The 15707-nt window shown below is 57.0% G+C and overlaps 5 protein-coding genes across 5 annotated transcripts; 3 read left to right on the top strand and 2 right to left on the bottom strand.

The window, feature by feature from the left end:
• Positions 1–52: 52 nt before the first annotated feature.
• On the bottom strand, positions 53–1585 carry PG986_012250 (alanine aminotransferase; the record flags this gene model as incomplete). The annotated part of the gene is made up of 2 exons (XM_066848472.1): positions 53–1104; positions 1192–1585. 2 exons carry the CDS (start codon positions 1583–1585, stop codon positions 53–55), a joined length of 1446 nt encoding a protein of 481 aa, XP_066695168.1.
• Positions 1586–2220: 635 nt separating this feature from the next.
• On the bottom strand, positions 2221–2773 carry PG986_012249 (uncharacterized protein; the record flags this gene model as incomplete). The annotated part of the gene is made up of 2 exons (XM_066848471.1): positions 2221–2579; positions 2629–2773. 2 exons carry the CDS (start codon positions 2771–2773, stop codon positions 2221–2223), a joined length of 504 nt encoding a protein of 167 aa, XP_066695167.1.
• A 1142-nt stretch (positions 2774–3915) lies between these two features.
• PG986_012248 (uncharacterized protein) lies at positions 3916–4479 on the top strand (the record flags this gene model as incomplete). Its single annotated transcript, XM_066848470.1, has 1 exon — positions 3916–4479. The coding sequence occupies one exon, from the start codon at positions 3916–3918 to the stop codon at positions 4477–4479; it is 564 nt and encodes a 187-aa protein (XP_066695166.1).
• Positions 4480–6520: 2041 nt separating this feature from the next.
• Positions 6521–7000, top strand: PG986_012247 (uncharacterized protein; the record flags this gene model as incomplete). The annotated part of the gene is made up of 3 exons (XM_066848469.1): positions 6521–6649; positions 6751–6792; positions 6854–7000. The coding sequence occupies 3 exons, from the start codon at positions 6521–6523 to the stop codon at positions 6998–7000; spliced, it is 318 nt and encodes a 105-aa protein (XP_066695165.1).
• A 1505-nt stretch (positions 7001–8505) lies between these two features.
• On the top strand, positions 8506–15499 carry PG986_012246 (polyketide synthase; the record flags this gene model as incomplete). Its single annotated transcript, XM_066848468.1, has 5 exons — positions 8506–8800; positions 8868–11100; positions 11177–14162; positions 14220–14540; positions 14606–15499. 5 exons carry the CDS (start codon positions 8506–8508, stop codon positions 15497–15499), a joined length of 6729 nt encoding a protein of 2242 aa, XP_066695164.1.
• Between the last annotated feature and the right edge of the window lie 208 nt (positions 15500–15707).

Genomic DNA, 15707 nt, shown 5'->3' with positions numbered 1-15707 from the left:
GCAACTCTCTATTTATACTGGTAAAGTTCAGCTCTCTTCAGGTCTCCGTAGTTCATCGGAACTCGTCCATGAACTCCTGGTGGAACTTCTGGATGCTGCCAACCCACTCGGTGCCGGGCGCCAAGAAGGTGGTGCGGAAGTGGAGGGAGCCCTCCTTCTGGCCGAAGCCGGAGCCAGGCACGACGCAGACGCCCGTGGCCTCGAGCATGCGCATGCAGTAGAACTCGTCGGCCTCGCGGCCGTCCTTCTTGGCGGCCTCGACGGCCTTGGCGGGCAGCTTGATGGTGGGGAAGAGGTACATGGAGCCCTGGGGCTCGCCGCACTCGACGCCCTCCATGTGTTGGAAGGCGTCGTAGAGGGCGAAGGCGCGCTTCTTGAGGCCCTCGAAGATGCCCGTGTACTCCTGGTTGTAGAGCTCGTACGAGGGGTCGCCCTTCTTGGGCGGGTTCACCATGAGCTCGACGAGGCACTGGCCGACGACGGGGGCGCAGAGGGTGATGGAGACGAACTTGTAGATCTCGGCCTCGACCTCGGGCTCGAAGCCGATGAGCTCAAAGTAGCCGCCGCGGTGGCCGCACTCGCCCACCATGCCCTTGGAGACGGAGTGCAGCGAGGCCAGCTCGACGTCCTGGTACTTGTTGGGGTTCTCCTTCTGCATCTTGAGGAGGGCGCCGCGGAACGAGTGGAAGGTGCCTTTGAAGACGTTGGTCTGGTAGACCTCGTCGGCCATGACGACGAGTTTCTCCTGGTCGGCGTACTCGATCACGGAGCGCACGTCCTCCTCGGACAGCGAGGCGCCCGTGGGGTTGCCCGGGTTGATGATGACGATGGCGCGCACATCGACGCCGTCCTTCTTGGCCTTCTCGTAGGACTCCTTGATGGTCTCGAGGGACGTGCCCCAGTGAGCGTGCTCGTCGAGGTAGTAGGGGACGCAGGTGGCGTTGAGCACGGCGAGCGAGGCCGTGTACAGGGGGTACTGCGGGATGGGGACGAGGATGCCGGTCTTGGGGCCGGCGCAGATGATGTTCAGGAGGGTGTTTACACCGGAGGATGCACCGCCCGAAAGGTAAATGTGGGACGGATCGGCGGGAAAGCCATCTCGCTCTGGATCGGGCAGGTTACATTAGTTACAAAAAAAACACCACATACGTGCATTGCATACACGGTTGTCTGCGATGGGTCGCGACTTACCCTCTAAGAACTTAGCAATGCTCTCCTTGATCGCAGGAACACCAGCACTAGCGCTGTAAGCACCGACGTTGCCGACGTGGCTCAGCAACGACTGTGCGCGCTCAATGACATCCGACTTGTAGCCCAAGTGTTCGATCAGGATCTCTTTCTTTTCCAGAAGGAGCGGGTTCTCGAGCAGACTCAGCACCTGGCGGAAGAAGGTTATGGGCTTCTGGTCAAGCTGCTGCGGGTTGCCGATGTTGGCGCTGATGACCTGGTCGAAGGGCAGGTCCTTGGTGTCGCCCTTGCGGATCTTGGCACGGTACTCCTCGGACTTGACGGCCAGCTCACCGCGGACGGCGTACTTGGCCTCAACCACATTGGGGTTGATGTTCTTGATGTTGAGCCGAGTCATCGCGTAGGAGGTCGGGGTACTGCCGTGGAAGTTTCGTGAGATGTGCCTGCCGAAGAGACTGCGGGATGGAGGGGTAATAGATAAAAGCGACGATGGTGGGGAAGCTGGAGCGCCAAAGTTGGTCAACAAATATTCTTCGTTCCCAGAACGACACGACACGACTATTAAGAATAACTGGGCTACAGGATGGGGCACACTTGGGACAAGCTAAGGGAAAAGAAGTCGGCGGTGTCAATGTGGAAGGTGCAGGCAAAGAAATGCCTCCCTCTGTCTGTCTCTATAACCCCCGTTGCGATAATGACACACGGTGACACAAACAAGGAGAGGAACGAGTGCCCCCGCGATCTACTGCATGATGATGCCTCAGCATGGACGGGCGGCAGTTGGGATTCATTGGCAGCGTTTCGTCTTCCTGCGACGGTGTACCAAAGTAGGCACAAGGACGATACAGGGGTCATCGGATCGGGGCCCTTGACCATTCCTGGTAGGGTGTGACCCGACCAGATCTGCCCTTACCGCATTTCCATCGCCGCCTTGCCGTAGGGGGAGCTTAGAGCACTTCACTTGAGGGGAGCACCAAGGAGGGGCACGAGGCGCGCAGCTTGGACGAAGACGTGCCTTTTGGCTCGGTGAATTCATCGAGCCCATAGGTCGGATTTGCCTCGGGCTCCATGAGTTTGGCTTGTAGTAAAAACCGTGGAGCTGGGGCTTTTGCGGGTTCGTCCTAAGCTTTCGCAGGTGTGTGTCATGGTGCTAGTGGTCATTCTGTGCGTGTCGACTGCCGAAGTCGGACGGCGAATAGAAGGGGAAGAAGAGATCTTAGGGGTCTCTGGGGGTCTTCCTTCAGGCGGCGTAGCAAACGTTCGGTGGAGCCAGAGAAAAAAGTTCGGGGCAGGCCAGGCGTTATCATTCCCCTTTGGGGCGAGGTGAGATGTGACCATACCACCGACCGCCTTGCCAAACACGAACACAAAATCAAAGCAAATGCAATGCACTGTCATGTCGACAGCATCAGGAAACTGAAAATGAGACGATGCAATTACCTGAAGAGAAAGCGCGCACCCCGCGCTTCGGATCGGGCGCGTGGCACGGCTGCTTTGCTGGCCATGACGAAACGATGGCGGCAGCTGCTCGAGCTGGAGCTCGGCGACTTGTGGCTGTAGCAGTAGCCTGCCACTGCGACCACATCTTGGACATCGCTAGCATGGATGCTGGGCAAACACAGCCCAGTTCTCAACCACGACGACGCGGTTGATGAGTCGGCAGGTTGTGCTGTATTCGGAGGGGGGGAAACAATCGACAAGGAATGGACAAGTCTGGTGTCTTAAGTTTAAATTGCCAGTCAAAGTGTAGGTAGGTAGGGCAGATCGGCCGTGAAGGCGGGAAAAAGCAATCAAGGTGACTGGTACCCCCATGTCAACTGCCAACCTTATGGGCGCTGAGCACTTGACTTGATTTTACCTCGTTCTGCTTGCTGTCACCCATATCCCGTAAGCCTATCGTCCACACCTCCCGAATGCTATCCGAGAAAGAATTGTGTGCAAGGGTACGTGGTCTTACTGGGGACAGTCCGTATCACGTAGAGACAAACGGAACCCGTTGCTTGCAACCATCATGGCCCACGTGGGCAGGCCACCACCACCTTGCCTCTGCAAGGACATGGCAAGTAATTCCAGTTCTTCTACAGGTGCACAGCTTTCCTTACTCAGCCGGTAGCTGGCCTCTACCGGATGGCGGGTTGACAAACAACACTCTCTCATCGAGGCAACATCAAGCGCTGCCGAGTGGATTTAGCCGGACTTAAGCAACGGCATTCGTACCTTGACGACACAACACCTCTTCTGGCACTTACACACACCTACCGTGGCACAATCGTAGGGATATTGGCAATAATGGATATTTACTTAATTTTCTTCTTTTAGACTAAGCATAGCCTCCGAAGGTATTACAACTCTTGTGAAACAAATAAACAACTCTCGCAAACGCAGGTGCCTCATACCTGACTCCAGCTCGTCATCGCTACACTTACCTAGATAGCTAGGGAACCAGGAGCGCAATGAAAATGGATCAGGTACTGGACGACTACCTACTTAAGCCTCGGACATACCCCAGTAATGCTGGTAGGACATCAAAACAAAGCCAAGGCACTTGTTTATGATCCACCAGAGCCAGAGCGGCACGTAGGCTACCATGAAAATCACCAGGTCCCGGTGCAACTCGTCGTTGGAGCAGGGGAGCAAAAAGTGATTGCACATTGCGAGAGCGAAGGAAATGATGTCAGAACCAAACAAGAAGAACGACCTGAACTTCTGGAGCCGGGCATGGTCTAAATGGAACAGTTCGTAATCTCCAATGGCGTTGCTGCGTCGCAGAACCGCCTCAGTCGCGGCTATCCGGATACCCATCCCCAAAAGAACGAACATCAGGTTCCACATATGAAAGCCGAGGAAGACTTTGGCAGCGGTGGGCGGATAAACATCCCATCGCGGCTGCATACACGCCACCAATTCGGGACTCCCGAGCCGGGGGAGCAGCTTGAACTGGAACACGGCCATCAGAATACCAATGCTCAGCTGGATCCCTCGCCAAAGGAACATGAAGAAGAGAACCACGGCTTGCTCCCAAGGGCTTGCCTCCCACTCTTGCAACTGTGCCGCTCGAATGGCCTCTTGAGCAGTGCGCGGCGGCGGAGGCGCTGGCGGATCGCCGCCAACGGACTCAAGTTCGATGCCGCCCTCATGCTGCGGAGGAGGGGTGCGAGCTCGCCGCCTCATCAGCTGAGCATGATGGTGCTTCTCTACAAAATGCTTCCGAACTGCGCACGCCGCCCATGCGATGAGTGGGAGTACGATCACGGAGCCATACAGTATGTAGATCCACAGTCCATAGAATGACTCGTAGTCCGAGTAGTCAGGGAAGCCCGGGGAGTCGGGGGCGTCGGAGAACTCTGTTGTTGAGAAGTCTGGCGTGGCCGCTCTGGTGATATTCCTTATGACTCCTGTCACATTAGCCTGATCCGGGAGGGGCCAAGTGCCATAGGCGCTCTCGATATCCGAGGGCTTCAACAGAGTAAAGTTTCTTCCGTCGAAGGAAGTGTTTCCTACAAGCTTCACGATAACGTAGCCGTTCATTGTGGAGGTTGTGAAGTGATGAAGAGACAAGGTAGTGGTGGGTGCTTTTAAGGTTTCTCTGGTGAGGTTGTACTTGTCCAGACGCTTTGCGTTATCGGTGAGTTGGATACTTCACGGTAAAGGGGGAGGGTCAAGTCCCTTATATATACCACAGCAGCTACGAACTATTCCTTGGTTACGAAATTCAGGCTCTGCGTGCGTGAAAATATAACAACTACTTTGAGGAGACCGTAACAATCTATTGTTCACGGATTGTTTCCCAGTGGTGGTTAGGTCTCTTACAATGGTGGTGTTCAAGCCCCTTTATTATACACAGAATACAATAGTGCCGGAACAAAGGCAACCAGTGTCGATATGCAGTTGCTGGGTTTCGCTCTTTGTGTAGGGCATTGCATCCCATTTGTTATTGTTGGAATAGGAAGGGCACCGCGACTTGATGTTCTATAATCTGAATGGCCATTGCATGCTGTATCTAGTAACGGTGAGCATCTGGTTGTCGATTTCCTCTTGCTTCCTTCAGGATATTTATTTGCATCCAAGTAATCTCGCTGAAAGATTTCCCCCCTGGTGCTATGTCTCTCATCTTTGAGTCCAATGATATCACACAGCTACGTTTTGTTGTAAATCTAGTCAAGCGGGTGGCCTGTACGAACCGTTGCTATACTTGCCAAGTTGAAAATGGCCATTGCTGCTTCCAGAGAGTAGCCTATTCCATTGTTTCCTGAGTGTATGGACTAATATCCAACAAATGGCGCTCTAGGTCGATGAACGCTATCTGAAGGGTAGACTTCAGTTGCATATTGATGCTGGACCTCAGGGTGCCTCCCACAATTAGGGCCCTTACACCTTATATCTATAGCTACAATTGATAAGACCATACATGTCTTGTCAGAGATAACCTTTGGGCTGGTCTCACAACTTCAGCACCGCCAAATTTGAGTTCGAGTATACTCAGGCCATTGTGTATCTGTCCGGAAAGCTCATCTCAACTACACCATGAAGCATTGTATCCATTATAAGAAGAACGGAGAGGATGCCAACAAGACTTTTATTTCGGCCGTCGTAGCCGCTCTGCTAAGGTAAAGATCTACAGTATGGACAATTCCGGTATTTGATGCAATACGTGAAATAACCAAGGCTGCGGCGGTTAGTTCGGCGTTCTCAGTAAGCATACGAATCTCGCCAGCGGACAAAATAACGGCCGAAAGAAGAATATGTTGTACAAAAGCGATAGGCCCAGGTTTGGGTTAGGGGTGTCATGTGCTACGGAGACGGGATAGAGTTGATGACTGCCGCAATCCTTGGGAGCGGGTAAGGCACGATGGCTGAAGGACTTCTGCCCGAACAGCCACCCAAAAGCCGACGCCACTCGGATGGCTAGCGTAGTTCTACTCAAACCAATACTTATCGGGGTTCTCTTTATCGTCTGTGGAGGATTGCATCACTATAATATAGACTTACACATCTAAATCTCTTCAGGGTCCGGCCCAAGTATGCCTTGTTGACTCTAGTTGCCTTGCTTTTTACAATTTGGCTCTTTGTCTCGATTTGGGCGGATTGCCAAATTCCCAATTATACCTTGAAGGGGCTTTATGTCCTAAAGAAAGCACTCAGGCGTACAAATATAGTGGTATTGGACCTCGGTATTGTTGCTTGATTATAGTGTAAATATATAGTAGTGTTTCGGCAGCGCTGGGCTATTTCTGCTACGTTTAATTGTTTGTACCGTGTCTATGAGCAGTTGCAGACCATAGTTCAACTCGGAATCTGCCAAGCTTGGCCCATTCTCAGATGAGGTAATGACATGGCCAAGTACAGCTTCATGTGGTTCGACAGTATTCGCGAGACAGCACCACCCGACGGCTTCCAATGCTACTTGGGCGCGGCCCCGTGGCACCGCCACGTCAAGTTGAAGGTCCTATCCAATGCCGCCGTCAGTGACTAAGCGGGGATGATTTCCTCCCGGCGAGAAAGGATCGCATATAGCCTTCGGTACCCTGCTCTCATGGAAAATGCCGAATTCTCTCCAGGAAGTTAGCCTCCTCCAAGATCCCGGAAGAAGATTCAGAAACCACGGTGAGTCTGCCACTTTGTGTATACCACAATAAGAAGCTGGAAACTGACAGTATGCGCACAGGGGCTCATTGGCTACCCGGAGGGAACTATGACTGCTGCCAGCCCCATTATTGAGGAGCAGTTGCACAGAAAGGAGTACGGGACTTGGCGGCAAATCGAACGTGGCATCCTTTTTGCTGGCCGGCCCCTCGCGACCCGCGAACCATGAAAGAACTGGTAACTGTGCTCGGAAAGACCCTGGATAGCAACATGAACTTTAAGTTCGGGGACAATCGAGCGGACTAGGGTTGGAAAGGGGTGGCCAGGATCCGGGAGTGTTGCCGTAGCGGCGTTCAGCTCACCAGATAACAATGTCAAAAGGGTCGCGGACTAATTAATTCCTAGTATCATAAAATGTAAAGGTCGAGAGTTATGCAAACCCTTGACCCCTGAAGGTGGCTTCAAACGGCGCTCATACTAGTGCGCACGAGTCCCAACGCATGCCCGGTACTCCGATGAGAAGGGGGAGCCGTTAGACTCCCGAGCTCCCCGGCCCGAGCTCTCAATTGCGTGGCAATGGCTTGAGACTAAGTGGTTTAGGAGAAGCAAAACGGGCTTATAGAATTTTTGACATAACTCTCACGGAACCGTGTGTTTGAGCATAACCTGACAATGAGCTTGAGCATGGGCATGGGCGAGAGCATTGCGACAGGAAGGTATTCCACTGAGGCCCAGCAACTACTGACCTGCAGCTTCCTCTGCTTTCTCTCTCTCTCTCTCTCTTTTTTTCTTTTTTTCTTTTTTGTTTTATTTTTTTTTCCATGTCTGCAGTTTCCCATCCCTCCCGTCTTGACACAGAAAAACCAAGGCATATCAAGTCGCGGATCCAGAATTCGACAAAAGGACATCAATCATTTTCCCATTGCATTCTCACGTGGCAAGGTTTGCGCCAGACCACTCTGACCCTGATTGAGCGCTGATGCTCCAGGCCAACCCGATTAAGCTATGATGCCGGCCGATCAAGGTTACGCCTCGTTCCCTGATATGACCTAGTGATAGGATCCAAAGCATGCCGTTTCGGGGCCCTGACGGTTTGACAGCACCGATTATTAACCGCCCTCGAGAAAAACGGCGAATAACGAAAAACGCCAAGGCAGCCAAGGACACCTGCGAACCCAATACGGCCCTGCTCCTCCTACTATGCGCAGTCGGCTCACAGGATTAGTGGCCAGCGCATGCAGCTGTAGGGCGTAAAATCCGAGGTAAAGCATTCCTTCACCCGAACCCTCCTTCCTCCTAGCACACGTCCCTGTCTGCAGCTAGATTGCTCTGCTCCATGACCCCTGAACCGTCATCCCCACCGCTGGCCAGCGTCTAAGTGGCCTGCTCAGCTTCGGGGTGTGAGCTGCTTCCACCAAGTTTAGATCGTATGATCAGATAAAAGGTGCGCCACCCGTCGACCTGGTGTGAGGCAGTGATCTCATGTGATGTGGCTCTTGTAAGCTTTTCGACACCCATACACCTCTTACTGAGAGGCTGCATACCCATCTGCCTATCATTATCTGCCCGAATACTATCCCAATGAGTTATAATGCAGTCTCGGCCCCTTAAGACTCGACACAGAAGCTGTTGTTGACCGTGTGTGTGCGCTTAGAAGCATGAGAATCCGCCCATCCTCTAGACTAGACTGATAGATTTTCCTTCGCCCACAGCTCCTCATCACACCTTTGAGCCATGGATACCATGACAGCCGAGACCCCCCGTCTGGCCCCCGTGGCCGTCGTCGGCATGGCCTGCCGCCTGTCCGGGGACGTCTCCTCGCCCGACGACCTCTGGACGATGCTGTCGCGCTCGCGGGATGGCTGGTGTGAGGTGCCTGCGGACAGGTTCTCGAGCAAGGCCTTCTATCACCGCAACCCGCAGAGAACGGGGACGTTCAACATAAAGGGCGGCTACTTCATGAAGCAGGACGTCTCCAAGTTCGATGCGCCATTCTTCAACATCACGAAGCAAGAGGCCACCGCCATGGGTACGTAAACACAACTTCCCTACAAGGCGCAACGGACAGATACAGTGTTCACTGATATTGCCAATAGATCCTCAGCAGCGCCAGTTGTTGGAGACCACATATGAGGCGCTGGAAAACGCGGGTATTCCCAAGGATACCATTTCAGGCCGAAATATGGGCGTGTACGTTGCCGGTCGCCCGTCAGACTACCGCCAAGGTACCCTTGATGATACGTGCCAGCTCCCCCTGTTCGATGCCACTGGCAATCAGGTCTCCGTCCAGGCGGGTCGCATTTCCTACTACTTTAACCTGCAGGGTCCTTCCTTCACCGTAGACACCGCCTGCTCGTCTGGTCTCTACGCTCTGCACACGGCCGTCCAGAGCATCCGTTCTGGAGAGTCCGAGTCGGCCATCGTCGCCGGCTGCTGCCTGCGTTTGCAGCCGGACGATATGATCTCCATGTCCATGATGGGCATTTACAACGAGAAGGGCCGGACCTTCGCATTCGACAGCCGGGCGGACTCTGGATACGCCCCTGGCGAGGGATTCGGCTGCCTCATCTTGAAGCCGCTGGACCAAGCTCTGCGGGACAATGACAAGATCCGGTCCATTATCGTCAACACCGGCATAAACCAGGACGGCCGAACTGTCGGCATGACGACACCCAGCGGCGAGGCCCAGCAGCGACTCATCCAAGAAGTCTACGACAAAGCCGGTATCGACATACAGGACACTGGTTTCATCGAGGCGCACGGCACCGGAACGAAAGTCGGAGACCCCATTGAGGCAGGAGCCATATCTCGAGTCTTCAGCGCTGGTCGCTCGAAGAGGAATCCACTGTACATCGGGTCCGTCAAGAGCAACATTGGCCATTTGGAGCACGCCAGTGGCATCATCTCCATCATCAAGGCTTCGATGATGCTCGAGAGGGGGCTGCTCCTCCCCAACGTGAACTTTGAAGAGGCCAACCCCGCGATTCCCCTGGACAAGTGGCACATGAAAGTACCCGGCAACGTCCGCCCGTGGCCAAAGGATAAGAAGTACATCTCCATCAACAATTTCGGCTTCGGTGGCGCCAATGCGCACGTCGTCTTGGAGCGTTCTCCCTCCGCGGAGTCGACCGGATCTCCGTCCAAGCTGCCTAGGGGTGGTCCTAAGCTCTTTGCTGTCACCGCCAACAGCGAGGAGTCCTTGAAGAAGCAAGTCAAGAAGCTCGGCGTCTACATCGAGAAGCACCCCGAGATATTCCAGGCGACCCTGTTCCGCGACATGGCTTACACGCTAGGCCAGCGTCGAACGCATCTGCCGTTCCGTATCGCGCTGCCGGCCACGACGCTCGAGAACCTCGGAAATGCTTTGAATAGCTTCGCCATTCCCAAACGGCCCGTCGCTCGGGAGCCCAAGCTGGCCTATGTGTACACCGGGCAAGGCGCCCAGTGGGCGACTATGGGATCCACACTTCTCGAGAGCCACCCTGTATTCGCAGACACCATCCAAGCGGCGGACAAGATCCTCCAAAAGATCGGCGCGGGCTTCTCCTTGGTGGAAGAGCTTCTGAAGGACGCGAAGCAGAGCCGCATCAGCGAGCCGGACATCAGCCAGTCGGCCTGCACGGCGGTACAGCTGGGCCTCACCGAGCTGCTCAAGTCCTGGAAGATCACGCCGTCGTGCGTCATTGGGCACTCGTCGGGCGAGATCAGCGCGGCGTATGCCACGGGCGCCATCACGCTCGAGGAAGCCATGAGCAGCGCCTACTACCGCGGCCATTACGCCACGGCGCTCAAAATGACCCATCCGCACCTCCATGGCGGTATGCTGGCCGTGGGCAAGAGCTCTGCCGAGGTCAAGGAGCTTATCGCAGCACACGGCTATCAAGACATCGGCGTGGCCTGCGAGAACTCTCCCAACTCCGTTACTGTTTCGGGACAGCAGGACAGTCTCGATCAGCTCAGCACCAAGTTGGAAAGCCAGGGTGTCTTCAACCGGAAGTTGCGGACGGATGTGGCCTACCACTCGTCTCACATGGAAGTCATCGCCAAGGACTACATGAACGCCATCAAGGATATGCAGCCTGGCGACCGCAGCGAAGTTCAGATGTACTCTTCTCTGCTCGGCAGCAGGCTTGACTCAACCCTCTCCCTCGGCACCGAGTACTGGATCAACAACCTGACCAAGCCCGTCCTCTTCTACACCGGACTGCAGAGCCTCTGCACCGAGACCCAGCCCGACGTGATCGTCGAGATCGGCCCCCACTCGGCCCTCGAGGGCCCCATCAAGCAGATCCTCAAGGCCTGCGGGAAAGAGATTGCGGCCAAGACGAGGTACTTCCCGTCGCTTGCCCGGAACACCGACGCCACCGAAGCCGCGATGACGCTTGCCGGTAATCTCTTCGCGCAGGGTCAGCCCCCTCGACTTCAACGCCATCAACGAAAGCCAGCCCACACCGCATCAGCCAAACTTGCTGACGAACTGCGAACCCTACCCCTGGGCCGAGCACAAGTACTGGGCCGAGGGCCGCCTGAGCAAGCAGCGCCGGCTCCGGCCGTTCGCCCGCCACGACCTCTTGGGTGTGCTAGAGGGCGGCTGCAACGAGACGTCGCCGTCGTGGGTCAACATCCTCAACGTCGACAACGTCCCCTGGCTGCGGGACCACCGCATGCAGTCCCTAATCACGTTCCCGCTCGCAGGGTACCTGAGCATGGCGATTGAGGCCGCCTCCCAATTGGCGCAGCTCCGCGGCATCGAGCTGTCCAAGATCACCGGCTACCGGATCCGTGAGGTGAACATCTCCAAGGCGTTAATCATGGAAGAGAGCACCGACTACGAGACCTCGGTCTCGCTGCGGCCCCACTCCGAGGGCTTGAAGTCGTACTCGGACGACTGGGACGAGTTCCGCCTCTGCTCCTGGACGGCCGGCCGCGGCTGGCTTGAGCACTGCCGCGGCGTGGTGCAGATCAAGAAGGAGGGTAAGGCCGATCAGATCAGCAGCGGCCACCTGAGCGGCGCCCCCGCCCGTCTGGCCGAGGCGAAGAAGGCGATCGACAAGATCTCGACCGAGACCCTCTACGCCGAGCTAGACCGTCTCGGCGCAAACTACGGCCCCGTCTTCCAGATGGCGCCCGATTGCGGCTTAGCGTCCTCGGCCGAATACGCCATCGGCAACGTGCACTCATCTGACACGAAATCGGTGATGCCGCACAAGTACGAGCTGCCCTCGATCCTGCCCGCGCCCTTCCTGGATCTGATGTTCCAGCTGGCCTTCCCCGTGCTGGGAGCCGGGCGCGGTCTCATGTCTACATTGTTCATGCCGGCTGCGATCAAGGAGTTCGATATGAGTATTCCGTCCCTGGCAAGCATAAGCGACGAGATTCAGGGTATCTCTTGGGGCAAGGCCGATCACGCCAGGCCCGCGCCGGCCGACTTCTTCGTCGATGCATGGCATCCGTCGAGCCCAGACACCCCGATTATGAGGATGGCAGGGTTCCACATGGTGCCCGTGTTTGATGATGCTGCTAAGGCGCCGCCTGCACGATCACTGTGCTACAAGGTTCAATGGGAGCCACTGCATGGTAGCTCGACTCCTGAAGAGGCGCCTGCTAAAGAGAACGGTACGAGCGGGGAGTCTGATAATCAGCATGCTGCGAAGGCCAACGGAGTGGCAGCTGAGAACGCCGAGTCATCCGCAGCGCCAAGCCAGAACAATGGACATATCAAGGAGGACCAGCACCAGAACGGCAATAGCCACGCTACCGAAGAGGCCCAACTCAATGGTAATGGTGCCGCGGCCAGTACCTGCCACCTTCCCAAGGTCCCATTCACCATCTTGTCAGGCAATAAGGGGCCAAACGAGCTCACTCAAGCTGTCGTTGCTCTTCTTGAGGCCAGAACCGGAGCCAAGCCATCCATCAGCAGCTTCACAGACGTGGATCCCACTGACCGACCCGTCATCGTCCTCGCAGAGCTTGATGCCCCTCTCCTGAACGGCATGAGCCAAGACGCCTTCGAGCGGGTCAAGAAGATCCTGCTAACCAGCGCCTCGACTCTCTGGGTAACCAAGGGCGCCTACCGCTTCGCCGAGAATCCCGATCTCAGCATCGCCCAGGGTCTGCTGCGCACCGTCCGCTCCGAGACCAGCAGAGTAGTCGCCACGCTAGACTTACAGCCGTCTTCGTCCCTCGACGCGGCCGCGCTCGCCGAACTCATCCTCGATGCTGCCAGCGCGTCCTTGGCACAGCCCGATGAAGTCGACGGTCCCGTGGACTACGAGTTCGCCGAAGACGCCGGAGCGCTCGTCGTGCCTCGCGTCATGGGCCAGGAGGACCTGGACCTGCAACTACACCGCGAGACCACACAGAACGCAGAGCCGTATCTGCAGCCCTTCGAGCAAGAGGGTCGCCGCCTCCAGCTCGCCGTCGGCACCCTCGGCGCGTTAGACTCGCTCTACTGGCACGACGATCCTGAGACGGCCCTGGGCCCCGACGAGGTCGAGGTGCGCGTCGCCGCGACGGGCATGAACTTCAAGGATGTGGTGGTGGCCATGGGTCAGGTCACGCAGCCGTACCTGGGCGTCGAGTGCGCCGGCACTGTGAGCCGGGTCGGATCCAAAGTGGCCGGCCTCCAGCCCGGCGACCGCGTGTGCGCCATGAGTCTGGGTGCCTACAGCACGTACGCGCGATGCCTCGATACGAGCGCTGCGGTGATTCCGGCGTCCATGTCATTCGAGACGGCGGCGTCGATCCCCGTGGTCTATAGCACGGCGTACTACGGCCTGATCGAAGTGGCGCGCCTCGAGAGGGGGCAGAGCGTGCTGATCCACGCCGCCACTGGCGGCGTCGGCCAGGCGGCGGTGCAGCTCGCGCACCTTCTGGGTGCCGACGTGTACTGCACCGTGGGCAGCAAGGAGAAGAAACAGCTCCTCATGGATACGTACGGCGTGCCCGCGCACCGTATCTACAGCAGTCGCAACACTTCGTTCGGCCCGGCCATCCGCGAGGCCACGGACGAGCGTGGCGTCGACGTCGTGCTCAACTCACTCGCGGGCGACTTGCTGCGCGAGAGTTGGGAGTGCCTGGCGCCCTTCGGCCATTTCATCGAAATCGGCAAGCGCGACATTGTCGCCAACAATAACCTGGGCATGCGCGTCTTCGACAGCAACTGCTCCTTCAGCTCCGTGGACCTGACGCTCGTGGCGTCGGAGCGCCCCCAGATCATGGACCGCGTCCTCAAGGCTGTCATGAAACTGCTCTCGCAGGGCAAGGTGCGGGAGATCACGCCCGTCACGTCGGTGGGCATTGGCGAGGTCGAGTCGGCACTCCGCAAGCTGCAGAGTGGAAAGACGACCGGCAAGGTGGTGGTAAGCCACCGAGGAGAGGACAAGATCAAGGTCAGCTTCCCAGAACCAAACACTATTGCGATTCACCGTACTGACTGAAGGGAAAAGGCCACGCATGCTCGCTCATCACACCCCATGTACTCCAACGATGCAACATATGTGATCGTCGGCGGCACAGGTGGTATCGGCCAGCCCATAACCAAGCAGATGATCGAGCGCGGCGCTCGTCATATCGTGCTTCTGTCCCGCAGCGGCAAAATGACCGAGGATATTACGAAGCTAGTGGACTTCGGCGAGCCGCTTGGCGCATCGGTCCACGTCAAATCGTGCGATGCCGGCGACGAATCAAGCGTCAAGGCCGTCTTGCGGGATATCCAGAAGACTCTGCCTCCTATTCGCGGCATCGTGCACGCAGCTATGGTTCTTCGGGTAAGTGCAGTTCCCTGAGCATCATTCGATTACACTTTGGCTAACCTTTAATCCCCCCCTGCCAGGATGTCCTATTTGAGAATATGACCTACGAAGACTACAGCACCGTGGTCCGCTCTAAAGTCGCCGGCGCCTGGAACCTCCACCAAGCCCTCAGCACCCACCCGCTCGACTTCTTCGTCCTCCTCTCGTCCGTGGCCGGCATCATCGGCAACCGCGGCCAAGCCGCGTACGCGGGCGCCAACACCTTCCTCGACGCCTTAGCGCGACACCGCCGCCGCCAAGGTCTACCCGCCACTTCTCTGGCCCTCGCCGCCGTCGCCGATGTCGGCTACCTTGCGGCGGGAAGCGACGGCGCCGCGCGCACGGCTGAGGTGCTGAAGAGCCTGGGCGGCGCCTGTATGACGGGCGCCGAGGTCCTCGCACTCTTCGAGGCGGCCGTCACGAACCAAATCGAGCCGCTGTGCGAGCACGAGCAGTGCGTGACGGGCCTGGACTTCGCCGACAGCGGCGCCAACCTTCCGTACTACGCCACGGACGGCAAGTTCGCACACCTGCGCCGCGCCGCGCTGGCCAAGTGTGCGGGCGACGCGGGCTCCTCCTCGGGGACGAAGAAGCGCACTCTGGCACAGGAGCTGGCGCGTGTGGCCACGGTCGACGAGGCGGTCGAGGTGGTCGCGACGGGACTGCGGGAGAAGCTGAGCGCGATCCTCATGGTGGACCCGGCGGTACTGGCGGCGCAGCAGGCGACGACGTCGGTGGCGACTTTTGGGCTCGACTCGCTGAACGCCATTGAGCTACGCAACTGGATCGCCAAGGAGCTGCAGACGCACCTGCAGGTGCTTGAGCTGCTGACGGCGGGGACGCTGAACAATTTGGCAGCGCTGGTGCTCAAGAAGACGGCGATGGAAGGGGTGTGGACTGTCAAGAGCGGCGATGCGTCGCAGGCGGCCGAGTAAGTCACTCTCATATTTGAACGGATGGACGGAAATACAGGGGTGTGTTGTGGTTTTGGTTATGGCGTTTTGCAACCCGGAGTTTTGTGTCAAAGACAAGATTGCATATCGAAGAGACATTTCAAACAATGCCCAGCTTCGCAACGGAGCCAAGGGTTTGGGAATTGTAAATATTTTGTAAGCTCGTCATCGGCGCTCTCACATGCAATTC

Source organism: Apiospora aurea (assembly GCF_038362705.1).
Source record: "Apiospora aurea strain CBS 24483 chromosome Unknown utg000008l_segment0_segment0, whole genome shotgun sequence".
Lineage (NCBI taxonomy): Eukaryota > Fungi > Ascomycota > Sordariomycetes > Amphisphaeriales > Apiosporaceae > Apiospora > Apiospora aurea.
The sequence above is the reverse complement of the archived record's forward strand: the minus strand, read 5'-3'. Positions and strand labels throughout refer to the sequence as shown.